At 41.6% G+C, this 20,749-nt stretch overlaps 1 protein-coding gene across 1 annotated transcript; it reads right to left on the minus strand.

The window, feature by feature from the left end:
* Positions 1–375: 375 nt before the first annotated feature.
* LOC311150421 (PAN2-PAN3 deadenylation complex catalytic subunit PAN2-like) lies at positions 376–13,762 on the minus strand. Its single transcript, XM_084187896.1, has 26 exons — positions 13,262–13,762; positions 12,740–13,040; positions 10,809–10,978; positions 10,437–10,557; positions 10,213–10,290; positions 9,821–10,091; positions 9,378–9,723; positions 8,911–9,007; positions 8,613–8,735; positions 8,331–8,450; positions 8,017–8,145; positions 6,131–6,330; positions 5,771–5,919; positions 5,543–5,649; positions 5,365–5,463; positions 5,021–5,112; positions 4,673–4,814; positions 4,263–4,400; positions 3,544–3,603; positions 3,342–3,432; positions 2,628–2,785; positions 2,206–2,349; positions 1,871–2,050; positions 1,480–1,573; positions 1,149–1,351; positions 376–1,007 (listed from the first exon to the last, which is right to left on the minus strand). The coding sequence occupies exons 2-25, from the start codon at positions 13,025–13,027 to the stop codon at positions 1,161–1,163; spliced, it is 3,588 nt and encodes a 1,195-aa protein (XP_084044022.1). The 5' UTR covers positions 13,028–13,040; positions 13,262–13,762; the 3' UTR covers positions 376–1,007; positions 1,149–1,160.
* Between the last annotated feature and the right edge of the window lie 6,987 nt (positions 13,763–20,749).

The following is a 20,749-nucleotide window of genomic DNA, read 5'->3' on the forward strand; positions in this document are numbered from 1 at the left end:
TCACCAAATTAAATCCCCAACACTTTTCCTGGCTGTCACTGCTCTTGCTCAACAACAAAAAAGTTGTAGATTTATTCCAATGAAGTTAGATCTATAATTGTTTTTTAAATATACAAGTAGTAAAGTCTTAAGATAAATAATCCACTTGTTTAGAGAGAAAAATGTAGGTATTTTTTTTGTAAAGTAGTAATATGTTAGAGGAGTATTACTTACTAAAGAATTTGGCAACATCTTAATGTCACATTAATTTCACACTACAGTAGAATATATGGTATAAATAATCCACAAAGTAAAACATTTCTTTAAGCAAATAGCCCACATCTTCATCATATAAAATATGAATTTGGAGGAATATATTAATATGAATAGACAGTTCAGTGTACTATATTCCGTTTTAATTAAAGGCCTCAAGAAACATCACTACAAAAACTTCAGCATATTTTCAAAATACTATTCTTTGCCCATGTAAGCAGCACAATGTACAGCATAATGACAAACACTCTTCAAATCTAATGAAAAATAGAAAAGGAAAGATTAAATCAGAAATAGTTTTGTTTTGGAGCAGATCAAAACTGTTCAGTCCTTATTCAAATACTGTACAGGCAAGCAAGATTATGTGGAAAGTTGGGACACTGACACAACCTCTGTCAGGATTCTGCTCTTGTCGATGACTTGTCCAGTTTCATACAATATGGGAGTCAATACTTTGTGAGAACTTGTTGTAACTAGGGCTGTGACGTCATGGAATTGTTGATGACGGTTATTGGTCAGCCAAATTGCCGCGGTCATCGTTATAACCGTTCAAATAGCAAATAAAAAACAGTTATGACGGTTATTTTCTTTTCATGAAGGTCTTCATCCATAACTGTTGGTTACACGGTTATACGGTAATTGTGCTAGCCCTAGTTGTAACAATACAAAAGAAAAGGCTGATTGGAATAGAGAGTGAATCAGTTTGTCTTCAGGCACTCTTCACAGTCCCATCACTGAGGGAAAGACAGCTGTACCTGTGGGAGGGGACCACATTCAATCAGTGTGGATTGATTGATACTGTAAACTGCTAATAACAGTAAGTAAAGTTTAGTTAGCCTCAATAATACCCAAACCCCACCAACATTACACTCTCTAATGCAATGTGAGCTTCATACCTTTTGGCTACCTTAACCATCTCCTGTGTCACAGTCCGGGACTTTCCAGTCCATCTTGCGGCCTTTCTCGTAGAGTCCCTTCAGAACTTTGCGTACTTCGTCATTCCCTCCTCCACGACTCAGTTCCAGGTACTTCTTGTACAAAGAAAGTGCGGTGCGTGCATCCTCAATACTGTCATGGGTCTCACCCTGGATGTTAAGGTCTGGAGAAGCAAGTAGCAGTTTTGCCATTTCACACAATTTTGTGTTACATGAAGAAGTTTGGAAAATGGCAGACTAAGTAGTAATTTCTATATGAAAAACACAGTGGTTGAGGAGTATAAACTCTTACCCAGGAAGTACCAGGCGAGAAAGCGCAGAGAGATCATCCTCTTACGAGGCATATGGAACAGGTAGACTGTGTCAACAACCTGATCCTTCAGCACCTGAGCAAGGAAACATAAAAACACAGATGAGCTCCCAAATTCCCTCCATTGAAATGACCCTGTCTACTGTTTCTAGCTAACCCACAGGGCTGGATTACTGGACTAAGACTAGTCCTGGACTAAAAAGCAATTTTAAAGGAAATTCTCCATTGAGCATTATTTTTAGTCCAGGACTAGGCTTAATCTGTGTCTGGGAAACCGGCCCATAATCTTTACTAAAACTGCGGCCAGGGGTATAGAGAAACAGGTACATTTGGTTCAATTTAACAATCGGATAAATTAAGTATACAAATTTACCAGCAAATTTATAACCCGGAAGTCCTTTTGTAAACCATGGCCAACAAAGCGCACTCCGGTGTCAATGAGGAAGCGCAGCTTCAGGTAAGTTGACTTCAGAGTGGTCAAGTGCTTGGAGGAAATCTTAGCATCTAGGTCCCCTGGTTTGATGCCTGAGTACTGGGTCAGATAGTCCACCACCTACACCAGCAAAACAGTGAAGTCTTTTTGTTAAGAAGCTTTACTGTTTGTGGTTATACAACATCTGATTTTACTACATAGCAATAATTATCTGAACATCCATCCATCCTGTTAAAGTCCTCATGTTATTGCCAGGGCGAGAGGTGCTGCATTACCTGCTCCTGAGTGGAGATGTAGTCATCGATGAATGGTACTCCATCGTTGGGACCCTGACCACGCACACAGGTGATCCGTGCCACAGACATCTGACTGGGCTTAATGGTGGACTTGGTGCCATCGCTGCGTAGCTCTGCCTCCTCCTACATACCCAAAGACATGAATTTGGTCCATAGGGGGGAATTTAAACAATGGATCTCCAAGCAGAGATGTATGACTGTTGTTGTTGATTATTAGCATCATGTTTATACTGCTAGGGTGAAGCTGCCCCTACTATACACCTGTTTAATGATTAAGGTTAGGATCTGGGTAGGAAAAACGGATCCAAAACTGTACCTAAAAGGAACCTTCTAGATACATTGTTGACCTAGCACACTAACTTATATGCCAAATCAAGCAATCACACTTCTGCCAGACTGACCTGGTTGAGGGTGACAAACTCGGCGTCCAGTCCCACGAGGTCTCCGGCCTGGGGCATCTCACTGACCATGAGGGGGATGAACGTGGCGTGGCTCTTCCTCTGCTTCCGCGCCAGTGATGCCTCTGTCAGCAGCACACTGGTCTCGATGGGGTTTTTAACTGGGAAAGACAGACATCAAGTGTTGGGGTGGGGGTGTTCTCAAACAGGTAATAAATAGTCATACACAGTACCACAAATAACACCCATCTTCACAGAGGTGGTCAGGGTTATGTTGCGTACTGGTTTGGACTGACACCAAGGCAAATATCCTGTACGTATTATCTATACTGAACAAAATTATAAATACAACTTGCAACATTTTAAAATATTTTACTGAGTTACAGTTCATATAAGGAAATCAGTAATTCTGAAATAAATTCAATAAGCCCAAATCTATGGATTTCATATTAATGGGAATACAGATATGCATCTGTTGGTCACAGATACCTTTTAAAAAAAATGGCTCTCACAATGGTCCTCAGGATCTCGTCACGGTATCTCTATGCATTCAAATTGCCATCGATAAAATGCAATTTTGTTCATGCCTGACCATACCCTAACTCCACAATGGGGCACTCTGTTCACATCAGCAAACCGCTCGCCCACACAACGCAATACACATGGTCTGCGGTTGTGAGGCCGGTTGGATGTACTGCCAATGAGAGGATTGCTTACTGCGTAGGTCATATTTGGAGTGGTAGTTTCTCTTGGCGTAATACAGGATGGCAGGCACCTTCCAGTTCACATCAAACTGTGCTGCTTCCGCCTGAAACACACAAACAAAAACAAAATGCAAACACTTATTTTAGACTCTTGTTATATTTGAGGAATTAATAAGATATTTGATATGTTGATTCAGTGAGTAAGCAAAGATGACCTTGTCAATTGGCTCAATCAGGAAGTCATTGAATAGATACCACTGCTGGTGTGTTACCCCCTTAAACCACAACATGAACAAAAATAAGTTAGTCAAATATGGTTTTCATAATATTATTATTAGCATATATACACTGAGTGTACAAAACATTAAGAATACCTTCCTAATATTGAGTTGCACCCCCCCCCTTTTGCCCTCAGAACAGACTCAATTCGTCAGGGCATGGACTCTACAAGGAGTCGAAAGCGTTTCACAGGGATGCTGGCCCATGTTGACTCCAATGCTTTCCACAGTTGTGTCAAGTTGGCTGGTCGATGTCCTTTAAGTGGTGGATCATTCTTGATACACATGGGAAACTGTTAAGCGTGAAAAACCCAGCAGTGTTGCAGTTCTTAACACAAACCGGTGCGCCTAGCAATTACTACTATACCCCGTTCAAAGGCACTTAAATATTTTGTCTTGCCCATTCACCCTCTGAATGGCACACATACACAATCAGTCTCAATGCTTAAAAATCCTTCTTTAACGTCTCCTCCCCTTCATCACACTGATTGAAGTGGATTTAACAAATGACATCAATAAGGGATCATAGCTTTCACCTGGTCAGTCTGTCATGGAAAGGTGTTCTTAATGTTTTGTACACTCAGTGTAGCCTTCCATTCTCCTGAGGTCTGTTGATGTTCCTACTTTGGCTCTAACAGATCTATCCATCCACTCACCTCTTTTCTGACGTGATAGGTCTCTCCCACTTTGATGTGTGCTACCAGGTTTCCTCCGGTGCGAGCGTCCAGTACATGAGGCACAGTAACCACCAAGTCATAGAGAGATGCTCCTTCAGCCTCCTCAGTGGAGCTCAGCTAAAGACATACATACAGTACTAATACAGATCATTCTATTAAACTGAAACCAGTACGGAAAAACAAAAACAAGCTAGAAGGAGGCAAATGGAAAAACCATGGAAGTCTTGAAAAATGATTTGGTGAGTGAGCCTATGAATGTGAAGTAAAAGTAGTTGTTGGCTGTTCTGTGTCTCTCACCTAGGGTTGCAAAATTCCATGAACTTCCCTGGATTTCTTGAAAACCAGGGAATTTATTAAAAGTTCCTGGAATTTTGCAACCCTACTCTCACCTCTTCTTCCTCTGGCCAGCTGCTGATCTCCAGGCCCTGGCTTTTGCTGATGGACATCTTCAGAGTAAGAGGGATCCAGACGTGACGCAGGTCGTCCACTCTGGTGTCAAAGGTCAGGCCCTCCGTATTGACCAGCTCTTCCCTAAACAACATAGAGGTTATCAAAAGTGCATTGAGGAAAATTTGAATTTCAGTTTACTTCCTGAATTGGCCCTAACCCCGACGCAGGGTAACAATTCAAAAACAAAATGTCAGATGATCATAGTTCTAACAAGATATCCCATCAATATTTCCATGAGAGTATGAACTGTCACTAGCCAAATATGTGTAAAGTTTCATCATTCTTACTCTAGGCACCACTCAGTTGGTTGTTGTGGTGGTGGTTCTTTGGGCTTAAGGGGTTCCATTTCCTCTTTCTTCTTGGCCTTGATGAAAGCGTACTGTGGAGAGAGAGGAACAGGTTGATTCATTGTAATAACTTTGTGCCGAAATATTACTGACACTGGAAACACAACCAACATCATCGGTTTAATAGAAGTACTAAATCTCTAATGTGCTCCTGTAGCTAATATCTAAATTAAATATATGACCATCATGTCATTGTAAATATCAATAGCCGTCTGTATTTAGCATTTGCCATTGTAGGAGGAAATACTCAAGTGGGCAATCATGGTTTGGATTTCAAAACTCACCTCTGCCTGAGCCTTCCAGAACTCAGCCTCTTTGACACTGTTCACCTCACAGTTAATGACCAGTACATCAGGAAGGCAGCGGATGTTCCGTGTCTGCACCTAGAGATAGATGGACAGGAAAAACACATTAAAGAATCGACTCAACCAATAAACAAACAACCAAGTAAGTGTCACTTACTGTGGGCTGGTACTTTTCACAGTTCTCACACCATGCCTGTGTGCTCTGCTCCAGACATATACTCTTCTTCAGGATCTCAGCAAAGTCGTACTCCTTTATCATCTTATCTAACAGAATAGGATTTACAGTAAAACAGCAATATATGATCAATAAATCCATTGTACTCCCCAAATAACAGTGATACTAGTCAAATGCTTGCAGAGTAAAGATAATTAGGGGAAAACTTACCAAGTGAGTTCTGCTCAGGGTAGTGCATGGTGAAGAGCAAGGTGAGAGAGGAGCGTACTGTCTCCTTTCCACAGCGACACAGGCTGCTGTTCTCAACCTCACACCCAAACTGCCTTCCGATCACAGACTCGCCTGAGGAGCCCAGAGCACTGTCACCAACAAAGCATAAAAAATTATCAAGCCAAAGTCAACACTAAACACAAATAGCAGATGCTCTAGTATACACTAAATAATTGTTACAAGCTGATTTACTTCCTAACATTGAGAGTGTAAGAAATGAACATCATTTTAACTAGTATCTTTTGTTTTTGTTGATTGCTTGGCTATTAAAAGTGTAAAACAAAAGGAAAAAGGTGTCACCTGCTGCTGGCTCCTCGGTAGGCCTGTGGCCCCTCCTGCTCCTGGGTCTCCTGGTGGAGCTGGGTTAGAATGAAGCGGTTCCAGCTCTGGATGAGATGGCCCAGCCTGGCCTTCCCCGTCTGCTCATCAGAGTCAGCCAGGATAAGGCCCAGGGCAGACGCCTCTGGGATTGTTCGGAAAGCTCTGAGGAAATTACTGGCCTTTGAGAGGGGTTAGAGGGGACAGTGGTTGCAATGAGTGAATGGCAATGGGAGTAGGCAGCAGGATGGTTCAATTATGGTCAGTCAGTTCAGTGCATACATAAACACATTACAGTGCTCTATTACCTCTATACAACTGCATCAAACTCTCTTTATTGCAACTCTATTACATCTACATAAGCACATTACTACAGGGGTCTATTATTTTGTATATACAGATGGACCAGAGTGTGAGATGTGTCATTGCTATCGGTGGCATAGAAATATAATTAATAGAATGGCTTGAAACCTCTGACCCTACAGGTTGTCACTAGTTACCACAGCCACAAAGTCAGAAGGCCCACCTACTCAACCAATCAAATGAGGGAGTTTGATGATGCGTATGCCGGTTTACCGTTCATGGGAAAAGACCAATCAGATGAGGGAGTGTGTTGACGCGTATGCCGACCGGCTTGCAGGGGCAGATAAGAGACATGCATTTCTTTTATCTATTGATCCATCAAGGATTTGGTTATTTATTATATATACTAAAACCAACCGTTATAAATGCAAAGTGTTAGTCGGATGTCTTATTCTTACTCAAAGTTACTTGTCTTAACCCAAAATAGGTTTACTCCAATAGCTGCATTGTTATTAAAACGGCATGTAGACAAATAGATTTACACATTACATTTACATTTTTGTCATTTAGCAGACGCTCTTATCCAGAGCGACTTACAGGAGCAATTAGGGTTAAGTGCCTTGCTCAAGGGCACATCGACAGATTTTTCACCTAGTCAGCTCGGGGGATTCGAACCAGCAACCTTTCAGATACAGTCTCAACGCTCTTAATCGCTAGGCTACCTGCCACCAATCTTGAGTTTACATTTTTATTTTAAAAATCCACAAGTAAAACGTACACAGTTTCACAGAAATGTATATATAAAATGCAAATTAATTACTTAAAAATCATACAATGTGATTTTCTGGATTTTTGTTTTAGATTCCGTCTCTCACAGTTGACGTGTACCTATGATAAAAATTACAGACCTCTACATGCTTTGTAAGTAGGAAAACCAGCAAAATCGGCAGTGTATCAAATACTTGTTCTCCCCACTGTATGTGTATTTCACACTGTTGAGGTAAAAAAATTGGAGTATAATGCTTGTATGGATGTGAACCCCAATACATGTTCATGTCATTAACACCAATCAACTGCATTACAGTTAAAAACGACTGACTACCACCACCTATTTCTGTGTGCTAGCTATGCTACCGGCTTATACGAATGGGAGTTAGCATTTAGCAGTCACTTCTAAACCTGAAAAGGGACAACTTCTAAATGTTATGCAGCAAAAATAGCCAAATATATGCAAATCTGACTTAGTAAACACATTGTGGGCCTGTTACAATACACCAATCATGACGGATTTTATGAATATCCACTTTGTTAGATTAGATTTGTTGAATGTGCCCCAATCCGGCGTCCTTCTATCCCCCACAGTCTGCGTTCCATTGATTTATTTACCACATCTATGTCAGTTGAGTTGATTTAACAAATCATAGCACAGATTGAAGGGTATACTTCCTGCTTTTACTTCCTGGCACGGGTACACTCAAAATGGCTGCCAGTCCACCCATCATGCCATCATTGACTTGAATGGAGAAGTCCTTTCTATTCATTCTATTCCTATGATCGGTGGCTACCTGACAGGGGTCTCCTCGTGACAGGTCCAGCATGTGGAAGAGGAAGCCCAGCTCACACGCCAGACAGAACTCCTTCTGACACAGGTGGTTCTGGACCAGGCAGCGGATTGGCTCCAGGAAATACAACACCTAACCAATCAGACACACGGGGAAAACACACAAAACACACACTGAAATAATCCTACAACATGTTTCTTTGTAAATGGGAACAAATAATGAACAAATAATCATGAGCTCGATAAATTAAACAAATATAAATCAACCTGGGTATATTTACAGTATATAAATGAACGCCACTCATTTCCGATTCTCACCTGGATCATGCAGTTGCAGTAAGCATTGGGAATGTGAGGTTCCAGACCAGCAAACAGGGTCCTGTTGTAATGTTTGAAGTCAAAGTCCTCCAGCCCAAGTTTGGAGTATTTGATGGTGACCTGATGGGCACAAAACAATCAAAGATGTTAGGTCTTATCGTTAACACAACAAGCTAACCTCAACACCCACATTGAACTGTGCTCATAACAGATATTCATACTATTAAACCACATATTTCACAATTACAGGTAGATAACAATGTAATTAGTAAAGAGACACACCTTCCTGTATTTCTTGGGCACCATGTAGAGGTGAGGTTCTTCATCTCGACCAATAAGAGACTCAGGAACCCCCTGATTGTAGTTATCATAGTCCAGCTCCACCTCCTTGATCTTGTAAGGAACCTGAAACACAGCAAACAGGACATTGGGTCACCAGGAGAGGATTTATATACAAGCCAAGCCTAGTTCAGTACCCAACTCTTCCTGGATAACACTGCCTGGACAAAAAAATGGATGAAAACCCATTGCTTCTAATGTAAAAAAAAAAATACACTGAATTTGTGGAAGAGTGACGTACCTGGTTCCGGGGACGTGTGCGAGGATTGGGGGCGTAACCAATGAACCCTACAGAGTTCATAGTGCGCAGGATCTCTGGGTCCACTGGGGGTGCTCGTCTGGAGGATAAAAAGGTGAGAAAGTCATTTACATTTTAGTCCTTTAGCAGACACTCTTATCCAGAGTGACTTAGAGTTAGTGCATTCATTTTAAGACAGCTAGGTGAGAAAACCACATCATAGTCGTAAGAACATTTTACCTCAATACAGAAGTTATCAGCAGTCAGTGGTAGTAAGAAAATACACATTTTGGGGGGAGGGGAGAAGACAATTGATCCTTCGGGCACAAGAGAATACATCTACGGGAACTTTTGAGAAGAGGTTGGCATAACCCCACCTCGAGGTGCAGTGAATTCACCACATAGCCTACTTCAGCAGATCAAAGTCCCAAAAGGACACAACACTTGTCTTAAAACAATGTGTTACCTACCTAGGGCTGGGAGTGGCCTGTGTGGTGACCCAGTCTGACAGTAGTGGCTCTGAGCTGGTCAAAGGCATTGGGATGAGGGACAAGGGCAACAGGTCATGGCTCCAGTCTAGCTGAGGCAAGGAGTCCACCAGACAGGGCAGAGCAAACTCTGTCTCCCGTGAGTAGCTGTTGTAGGAGACCTCTGGGGCGTCTGACCAAAGGTGCACACCTCCCCCAGAGTCCCCAAAGGCCAAAGCCTGCTTGCTGGAGGACACATCGAAGCTCATGAGCAACTGGCCCACGGTGTTGACATGGAATACGTCAGCCAGGTTGGCTAGTCCAGTGGGCTCACAGAACTGACACTCTCCTGGGGATGGAGGGAAAAGAAGGTCAGTTATTTTCTGCAGGCTGATAAATACAGCTAGCAGGCTGCACAACAAACACATTCCCCATTTGATCAATACCTGTCTGTGAGATGATGGCCAGGCGTGACGTGTATGTAGGGATGAAGCGCAAGAAGAGGGGGTCCACGTGCACTTGGAGTGGTGTCACAGTGCGCATCATGCGCAGGTCAAACACCATGAGGAAGCGGTCACACGCCAGTCTGTTCAGCCCTCGACTGGAGAACCCACATACAGCCAGGAGGTTGCCATGGACATCGAAGTCTGACAGGCTACCGGAGAAGGCATCAAATTCATGTTCTAGCTTGAAAGTGCGCAGGTCACAAAGAGACACCTGGTTTTGTGGAAAGCAAGATGATGAGTAATACAAATTATTAAGTATGTAAAAAGCCCTAGTAGCATCTTCCAAACACTGAGAAACATGGGTGGCCTTGGGCCTCTCTTGTTGTCCTTACCTTCCCAGATGTGTTCCCACAGAATAAGAAACGATTGGACTGCCGCATGATAGCTACCCCTGGAGCCTCGACTGTGAACTAGGCATTGGAAGGAAAGATCCACAATATTTACAATTATTCATCTATTCAATCACTTATTTTCAAGAGCCTATAGGCCAAAAATACAGGCTAAATTATGTATTGCAACTATAGTTATATTTTCACTTGCTGATGTTATGCAATACCTTTTGTGTCTGCTGCACAGTATTAAGGTCAAATTCAAGCACATAATTCTGTAGTCCACCCATGAGCATTGTATTGTTTTCTGTCATAAGCAGACTATGCATGTCAGCTCCCTCCTCCATTCTGAAATGCACACAATAATTAAGACAATTACACTATACTGTACAGTATTCAAGATGCACATCCAAACTGAAGCTGTAACTTGATGTTTCAACTGAATGTTGATTCTACAGATACATTTCTGCAAGCATCCTTTCAGCACCCACCTTTGAACCTAAGCAAACATGGCTGTATGGCTCGCATAATAACATAACTGGGTTATCAGTAAGAACTAAATCAGTAAGAATGTGCATAAGCATTTGCATGCAACTCACGGGTAGTCGAACATGACCAGGCCTCCACGAGTTTGGCACTTGAGATTACTCTTAGAGAGAAACAGAACCCCTGTCTCCATGCTTTGAATCTGACGAATGTCGTCAGTCGAGTGCGCCTGGAAAGATGAGTAGCGGCCCATTGTCGAACCAAAGAAGGACATTGCATGCCCCTATGGAAAAGAGAGTTGGGAAACAAGTTACTATCACAGAAAAATGGTGCCGAACAGCACATATTGCATATTTACACAAAAAGTGCCAACAAAAACGAAAGTGAACAAAACATCTATTGCACTCCTGCAAGCTCTATTGAACTCCACACTGCCCTTTCCCACCTGGACAAGAGGAACACCTACGTGAGAATGCTATTCATTGACTACAGCGCAGCGTTCAACACCATAGTGCCCTCAAAGCTCATCACTAAGCTAAGGACCCTGGGACTAAACACCTCCCTCTGCAACTGGATCCTGGTCTTCCTGACGGACCGCCCCCAGGTGGTAAGGGTAGATAACAACACATCTGCCACGCTGATCCTCAACACGGGGGCCCCTCAGGGGTGCTCAGTCCCCTCCTGTACTCCCCGTTCACCCATGACTGCATGGCCAGGCACGACTCCAACACCATCATTAAGTTTGCCGACGACACAACAGTGGTAGGCCTGATCACCGACAACGATGAGACAGCCTATAGGGAGGAGGTCAGAGACCTGGCCGTGTGGTGCCAGGATATCAACCTCTCCCTTAACGTGATCTAGACAAAGGAGATGATTGTGGACTACAGGAAAGAAAAGAAAAAAGGACTGAGCACGCCCCCATTCTCATCGACGGGGCTGTAGTAGAACAGGTTGAGAATTCAAGTTCCTTGGTGTCCACATCACCAACAAACTATCATGGTCCAAACACACCAAGACAGTCGTGAAGAGGGCACGACAAAGCCTATTCCCCCTCAGGAGACTGAAAAGATTTGGCATGGGTCCTCAGATCCTCAAAAAGTTCTACAGCTGCACCATCAAGAGCATCCTGACTGGTTGCATCACTGTTCGGCCTCTGACCGCAAGGCACTACAGAGGGTAGTGCGTACAGCCCAGTACATCACTGGGGCCAAGCTTCCTGCCATCCAGGACCTCTATACCAGGTGGTGTCAGAGGAAGGCCCTAGAAATTGTCAAAGACTCCAGCCACCCTAGTCATAGACTGTTCTCTCTGCTACCGCACGGCAAGCGGTACCAGAGCGCCAAGTCTAGGTCCAAAAGGCTTCTTAACAGCTTCTACCCCCAAGACATAAGACTCCTGAACAGCTAATCATGGCTACCCGGACTATTTGGATTGATTTGATTTGATATGACACATGTTCCAAGTACTAGTAATAACCTATTGGGTCGTTCAAAGGTGGAACAGATAAGATTAGTATTCCTGCAACATTATATTGTTGAAATATTATTTGATCTATGAGAAATTAAGCTAATTGATTGCATCCAAATTGGCCATTTTAATTTATAGGAATCATATAATATTCAGTAAATATAGTAACCAACATCTGATTTGCCCCCGACCCCCCACGGCAATCCCACCCCAACAAAGAGTATATAGTGTCAGTTCTCTATGTCAGATAAGTAGTATGGCGCTGCGGCTCTGAGTATTTTTCTTCATCCTACGTAATGTACTCGGTGAATTTGGTGATAGTTTTTTTTCCCCTGTTCAGAGAAATATGTCATTGAAGTTGTTAGGTTTATGTCCCATCCTACATACTGATATTACCAGGTTCTGACCACTAGACACTAGACCCCCCCCCCCCCTCAATGTTAAAGGGATAGTTCACCCAAATTACAAAATGATTGATAGGTACCATCTAAGATAATATAAGATATTGGGTGTCATGGCTTGCTGAAATTACATGGAACGACCCTATTTTCGCACATAATAATTTGTCTCTTACCCTGTGGTTTCCCATCCAGAGCAGCTCCTCTTGCAGGTCAAAGTGAGTTGCTGTGACAGGAACGCCCACCTCTGCATGCACACTGTGGAGCTCAGAGAACATCCCCTCCATCATGTGCACAGACTCGGGTATGGCCACGGGAAGACCATCTGGACCGAGCTCCACACCTTGCAACAAGCCCGGATTGAGCCGTGGGTCCATTGAGGGCTCCCTACCCGGCTCTAGACTCCCATGGAGGGCGGGTCCGTATTCACCCATTCCTGGGTCCAGACCGTCAAAGTTCATCATGAGGACATCTGTCCTGGAAATAAAATGGGTGCATGTTGTTCAACTAGGCTTGCAAATTGGATTATAGACTGACTGTATTAGCCAGTTAGCTACAGGTTATGAATTATCTTTGGTAGCATCCTCATTACAACACCAATGGCCTCTTGATGTAACATGGGTGTATTCATTCCGCCGATTCTGTTGCAAAGCGTTTCTTAAACGGAAGCAAACGGAATGAGACATGGAGGGACTTACCTGAATTTGTCCAATAGAAACACTCGTTTTAGTTACACGTTTTGCAACTGTTTGGACTAGTGATTACACCCCAGCTAAACTGTCCCTGTCAGCATGTTAAGCATCACTAAGCATAATAGGTAGCCATTAGGGCTATAGTTGTTGGTCTGATGGATTCGTGAGCTAGGTAAGAATTACAATATTGCAATAGTACCGTGTTCATTTTTTTTTTACGCAATTAAAAGAGGACAAACTAGTTAGCTAGCTAGCTGTATCGGCCCAGCAAGTGCGGATTTCATGCAACTGTTTGCTATCTAACTAGCTACGTTAGCAAGCATGAGCTACAGCTTGGATAACACAACTCCTAATAAGAATCCCATGCTCAGAATCAATGGAAACGAAGACATTAATAATTTACTAAATGTATAGCTGTACACTGTGCCCCAAATAATAGCTTCTCAGTTGCTAATTTTGTTACGTAGATTTCTTTGCATCCATGATTGTTTCATTCATAATAACAATAAAACCAACGAGGAACCAAGTACTTCCGGAGCAAATAGTGTAGCTACATTCACGAAACGACAAAGTTCAGAACCAACCCTCAATGTTAAAAACGTTGCAGTCTATTGTACGTAAAGTGTTGGTAGCCTAGTGTTAATTTTAAAGTGAAAAGTAAATTAATGTACTCTCTCACCTCTTTGCCTGTGCTGTAGGCCTACACAATTGAATGTTTTTGTTGTTAAGCATATGCGTAGGCCTAATCGAGACCTGGTGAAATGTATGTTTTGAACCTGAGTGGGAATCAGAACATTTACTATTCTAATACAGGCCTGATGGCAAGTGTGTTTTGGGAGTTGCCTGTTCTCAACTGGCGCAATAGGCTTAATTTTTGATCGTGCATATTCATGCATTGGATCCAGTGGATCTGAATACATTTCTGTTCTACATTTCCTTCCCGTTCTCTTTCCTTGTGAAAGCATGTTCTCTAATTTAAACAAAGAACAATAGATGTGTTCTCATACTTATACATAACAATGACATTATTAATTGTGGTATTTGCCTGTGTACTTTTCAGTGTAGGCCTAACCCACATTTTAGTGGTCAACAAAATATTTATTTCATAAAGAGAATTTGTCAGGGGCTCACGAAGCAAGCGGGAAGTTTACACTACTCGCAGCCCACACATTGGAAGTCACTAATGTACATTTCACAGTGGTTCTTTATGTAACAAATGTTGGCTAATTTCACTTCCTTGATAATGGAAGCTGTAGTTTTCTACAGGTGCCAAACTGCAAAATACATTACAAAAGAGGAAATCCACCTGTAAATTATGATGACAGAGCTAGCCAACAGGAATCATTGATGAAATGTCATCAATGAAATGTCATCAATGGAAATTCTTCTTGTATAATTTTGAATCAAAAAGTTTGAAAGAGATTGAATCATTATGCAGAGTTGTTGGCTTAATGTATTTTATCAAATATAAAACATACTTTTATTAAAAAGTGGTTAATTTTGGATGGAATATTCATTTGGCAAGGGTCATTTAAACTTAAATATCTAGGGCTAGGCCTATTAAATAGCCAGTTTAATACCTTTTTTAAATAAGACAAACATTTGAATAAAACATCAATTAGGCTTCAAAACAATTGTATTCACTATGAACCATTTGACGAATAGGCGTGCGTTTGGGTCAATTAGGCTAATTAAGACTTTTAGCTTGCATACTTATTTTCTATAAAAGTTCCAAGCTCTACAAATTTAATAGGGTATAAGTGCATTTATTGTCTGCGCTCATATTGTCAAGCGAACACATACGCTACAATAATTTCAATAATAAATAGACAACATTTGTTCATTTGTCATTGGAAAATAGTAAAATGCTTTGCAAACACATTCTTTACAATATGACGTGGACAACATTAACGAAAACAAAACTCTGTTGGCTATAGGCTGAAACTCACCTGAAGGATGCCCCGGGAAAGTCCTCGCGTGACTCACCGGCCTGTATAACTATATAAGTGGACAGGGACTCCGCTGCAATGTCACCGAGAGTGCGATTATAAACACATGCAATACGGACCTGCAGAACTCCAATCAAGCGTAGAAGAAATCAGAGTCATGCACCTGCCGTTCACAACCGTTGTTAGCCTTCTTGCGGTATTTACTGTTGCATTCGGCGCTCCAGTTAACCAACCAGTTGGAATCATTTGGAATAACGTGACAGAGGGCTCTTTAAAACTAAATGAACTTGCTAAAATACTTTTAACTGAGGTAAGTGGATTATCATCAGTATTCAGTATTGGTAATGGTAGGGTGATGATAAAACTGAATTGAAGTAGGCCTAAACTACCCTGGTTCTTGATGCTTTTGTGGGACAATGGTAGCCATTGGTTAAAAACTGGTTGAATTAACGTTGTTCCACTTCATTTCAACCCCAAAAATCTATGTGATGACGTTGAATCAACGTGTGAAATGTATTGGATTTGAAAAAAGTCATACATTTTAAGAGCATTTCGTCATTTTTTCACCCAGCTTTTAACCTAAATCCAATGACATGGTGATAATTTTGGTTTATTTCAAGTTGAAGTCACATTAGTTGACAACCAAATGTAAATCAAAACTAGATGTTGAACTGACATCTGTGCCCAGTGGGTAGTCAGACCGTTAGAAGTGGAAATTAATAGGTGCCTGCCACAGGTAGGCTACTTGTATTGAATCTGCCTCTGAAACATTTAATAATGTCCTGCAGGAGCTCAGTCATTTGAAAACTGTGGAAAGAGTTGTCAAAGGGCCAAGAGTGCTGGTGGAATCCACAGACAAATGTGATCCAAAAAACCTAAGAGCAGATTCAAAGGTAAGTCACAACTTCCATTCTGATAATGAGTTTACTTGGACCAACAACTTCAATAAGACACATGTGGTCAATGGTTATACAAATGCAATTTTTTTTCAAAATGTTTAAAGCACTAACCAATTCCATCATCCATCAGACACAAATGTTAATTGGTTGAGAAACAAATACACAACACCAAGTGTACAAAACTGAGATGATAAATGACCTTTTGTATTTTTTACCATTATCCACCTAAGCCTTGCCTTGAGAAGATGGTTTCTGCTCTGAAGAACTACTGTACAGTATTTGGGATAATTAGTCAGTTCAAGAATAACTGTGCAGAAGTTGGAAAGAAGGTGAACACAGTAGTGAAAGAACTCCTTTTTGAATTGAAGGTAAGTCCAGTGTATTTGATGTCTGAATCTACTGATGTCTGAATCTACAGACTCATATTTCAATATCATATTGATTGAGGGGCTGCATATCCTTACTCTTAATTGTTTTGTAGGAGCCCCATCCTTATTCAGAAGAGAATTGGCCGGAAGTGGAGCGCTGGGAAGAGCCAGGACTGTGCCGTGACAATATTGAGAAGCTGTTCTCCTTCTCCATCCTCATGGCTCGGGTCTTTGCCCCTGGTGATCCTGCAAAACATATAATGGATTAGCCTAAATATGGTATCTAGAGCTGGGAAGCAGGCCACAATTGATTCGTCATCTGTGATTGATTCGTCATCTGTGATCTGTTTCAGTATTAGACAACTTAGTAGTAGATGGACATCTACATTCATTGTAGGATCAATTTGGTCAAAATAGTCAGAAAAGACTAGTAACTTTTGTGGTGTTGTGTGTTATTACAATGTTTCATAAACATTTCATAAACACACTTATGTATCTGCCTGTGTTCCACTATGGAACAGTTTATATTTAGGAATGTATTTATATAATGTATGAAATTGTGAAGTAACTTAACATATTTTTAACTTATTTATTTAACTTATTTAATTAATGTTAACACCTATTTATCTGCCACTGTAATATTTTTTAAACAAAATGTATTTATTCTTGTATATCGTTCTCCGGTGTTAAATTGCTTTAAAAAATTAACAACTTTTAACTTTTAACTCTTGTTGTGATATCTTGTTGTGTCAATAAGGTGTCTATTTACATCTACTGTAGAGGTGGATTGACCATCTGGCAGTTCTGGCAAATGCCATATGGGCTGGACAATTTTTTTAGTTGGCTGGGCTGGTCAAAATTGACACACACTCAATTTTTTGTTGTTGATCAAAATAAAACAATGGAAAATATGTTTTTGGTTAGTTTTTTGTGTGCAATTTCTCTGTTGTACTAATCTACACTGAACAAAAATATAGATGCAACATATAAAGTGTTTGTCTCATTTTTCATGAGCTGAAAAAAAAATCCCAGACATTTTCCATAAACACAAAAAGAATCTGATTTAAACAGCATGATCATTACACAGGTGCACCTTGTGCTGGGGACAATAAAAGGCCACTTTAAAATGTGCAGTTTTGTCACACCTCACAATGCCACATATGTCTCAAGTTTTGAGGGAGCATGGAATTGGCACGCTGACTGCAAGAATGTCCACCAGAGCTGTTGCCAGAGAATTGAAAGTTCATTTCTCTACCATAAGCTGCCTCCAATGTCGTTTTAGAGAATTTGGCAGTATGTCCAACCGGCCTCACAACCGCAGACCACGCGTAATTACGCCAGCCCAGGACCTCCACATCTGGCTTCTTCACCTGTCTTTGAAATTGTTGCATGTTGCGTTTATATTTTTGTTCAGTATATAATGAGCCTTTGGCTGATCAGTGGGCATAGGCCGGCCCCCCTACCAAGATGGGCCGGCCTGGTTTTCAGATAGGCTGAGCTGAGGTCACGCAAACTCACATTCAAAGTAAAATGCGTCATTAGCAAAGAGACCTGCTCCAACTCTGTCATCAGTTAGACAGTCAAGATCATGGATAGTAAAAAACGGAAAGGGTGCCTACAAACCTAGAAAGAGCACATTCTACATTATCACCTCACTCAAAACGTAAAATTATTTGGGCGGCTAAAACCATAATATGGTCAAACACTATTATTCTCATGAATGGATGGATCCTCATGAATGGATTCCTGTAATGAAAGTGTCTGCCCTGCCCCTGTGCCTGTGCCCTCACTGGGGCCTGCTGCTGTGATGAGCGAGCCACCCTCCTCCCCCCCATGTGATTAATAGAAAAATGTGTTCTGATCAAACTGTAGCTCAGTTGGTAGAGCATGGCGCTTGCAACGCCAGGGTTGTGGATTCGTTTCCCACGGGGGGGGGGGGGGGCAGTATGAAAATGTATGCACTCACTAACTGTAAGTCGCTCTGGATAAGAGCGTCTGCTAAATGACTAAAATGTAAATAACATTTCAAAATGCAATTGTGGGAAAAACACAGCTTTGGAAGCTTCGTACCCTTGTCCCTGTCGAAGATTGGAGGGTTTAATCTTTCTGTAGGTATAATTTGTATTTATCAACTCTCAATATTCAGCTCAATAGCAACTACACTACCGGTCAAAAGTTTTAGAACACCTACTCATTCAAGGGTTTTTCTTTATTTTTACTATTTTCTACATTGTAGAATAATAGTGAAGACATCAAAACTATGAAATAACACATATGGAATCATGTAGTAACCAAAAAAGTGTTAAACAAATCAAAATATATCTTATATTTGAGATTCTTCAAATAGCCACCCTTTGCCTTGATGACAGCTTTGCACACTCTTGGCATTCTCTCAACCAGCTTCACCTGGAATGCTTTTCCAACAGTCTTGAAGGAGTTCCCACATATGCTGAGCACTTGTTGGCTGCTTTTCCTTCACTCTGCAGTCCGACTCATCCCAAACCATCTCAATTTGGTTGAGGTCGGGTGATTGTGGAGGCCAGGTCATCTGATGCAGCACTCCATCACTCTTCTTCTTGGTAAAATAGCCCTTACACAGCCTGGAAGTGTGTTGGGTCATTGTCCTTTTGAAAAACAAATGACAGTCCCACTAAGCCCAAATCAGATGGGATGGCGTATCGCTGCAGAATGCTGTGGTAGCCATGCTGGTTAAGTGTGCCTTGAAATCACAGACAGTGTCACCAGCAAAGCACCCCCACACCATAACACCTCCTCCTCCATGCTTTACAGTGGGAAATACACATGCGGAGATCATCCGTTCACCTACTCTGCGTGTCACAAAGACACGGCGGTTGGAACCAAAAATCTCCAATTTGGACTCCAGACCAAAGGACAAATTTCCACCGGTCTTATGTCCATTGCTCGTGTTTCTTGGCCCAAGCAAGTCTTTTTTTTTTGCAGCAATTCGACCATGAAGGCCTGATTCACACAGTCTCCTCTGAACAGTTGATGTTGAGATGTGTCTGTTACTTGAACTCTGTGAAGCATTTATTTGGGCTGCAATTTCTGAGGCTGGTAACTCTAATGAACTTATCCTCTGCAGCAGAGGTAACTCTGGGTCTTCCATTCCTGTAGCAGTCCTCATGAGAGCCAGTTTCATCATAGCGCTTGAGGGTTTTTGCGACTGCACTTGAAGAAACTTTCAAAGTTCTTGAAATGTTCCGTCTTGACTGACCTTCATGTCTTAAAGTAATGATGGACTGTCATTTCTCTATGCTTATTTGAGCTGTTCTTGCCATAATATGGACTTGGTCTTTTACCAAATAGGGCTGTCTTCTGTATACCCCCCTCTACCTTGTCACAATAATATAATATGCCATTTAGCAGACGCTTTTATCCAAAGCGACTTACAGTCATGCGTGCATACATTATATATTTTTTTGTGTGTATGGGTGGTCCCGGGGATCGAACCCACTACCTTGGCGTTACAAGTGCCGTGCTCTACCAGCTGAGCTACAGAGGACCACGACCACAACACAACTGATTGGCTCAAACACATTAAGAAGGAAATAAATTCCACAAATTAACTTTCAAGAAGGCACACCTGTTAATTGAAATGCATTCCAGGTGACTACCTCATGAAGCTGGTTGAGAGAATGCCAAGAGTGTGCAAAGCTGTCATCAAGGCAAAGGGTGGCTATTTTAAGAATCTCAAAAATAAAATATATTTTTATTTGTTTAACACTTTTTTGGTTACTACATGATTCCATATGTGTTATTTCATAGTTTTGATGTCTTCACTATTATTCTACAATGTAGAAAATAGTAAAAATAAAGAAAAACCCTTGAATGAGTAGGTGTTCTAAAACTTTTGACTGGTAGTGTATTTTACAACCAAGATATTATATATGACTTTGAGATATGGAGCGGCGCACACGCGAAATGCAAACCATGTGACGAGGTGTGAATGAAGGAGTCAGGCGCAGGAGGTAAAATACCGAAGTCCAGAGATTATTCCGTTTACATAAATCAAACGCCCCAAGCGTCAAACTAAACTATTTCAAGGGAAAACATCCACATTGGCATAAACACAGTGAATAGTAGCTCAACCGAGCTACACGCTCTCACAACAAACAATCACTCACAAAGACAAGGGGAACAGAGGGAACAGTTATACACATACTATGAGCACCAGGTGTGAGCACCAGGTGTGTGTGATTGACAAGACATGACAAGTGGAGTGATGAGAATGGGATCGGCAGTAGCTAGTACTCCGAT

Source organism: Coregonus lavaretus (assembly GCF_964263955.1).
Source record: "Coregonus lavaretus genome assembly, chromosome: 22".
Classification (NCBI taxonomy): domain Eukaryota; kingdom Metazoa; phylum Chordata; class Actinopteri; order Salmoniformes; family Salmonidae; genus Coregonus; species Coregonus lavaretus.

Excerpts from the sequence above, each read along its gene's own strand:
- LOC311150421 (XM_084187896.1), bottom strand. The coding sequence starts at position 13,027 with ATGATGAACTTTGACGGTCTGGACCCAGGAATGGGTGAATACGGACCC. Across the intron at positions 10,558-10,808 it reads CTGGTCATGTTCGACTACCC|AATGGAGGAGGGAGCTGACA; the intron begins GTGAGTTGCATG and ends TGTGCATTTCAG. Across the intron at positions 3,433-3,543 it reads TGATTGAGCCAATTGACAAG|GCGGAAGCAGCACAGTTTGA; the intron begins GTCATCTTTGCT and ends TGTGTGTTTCAG.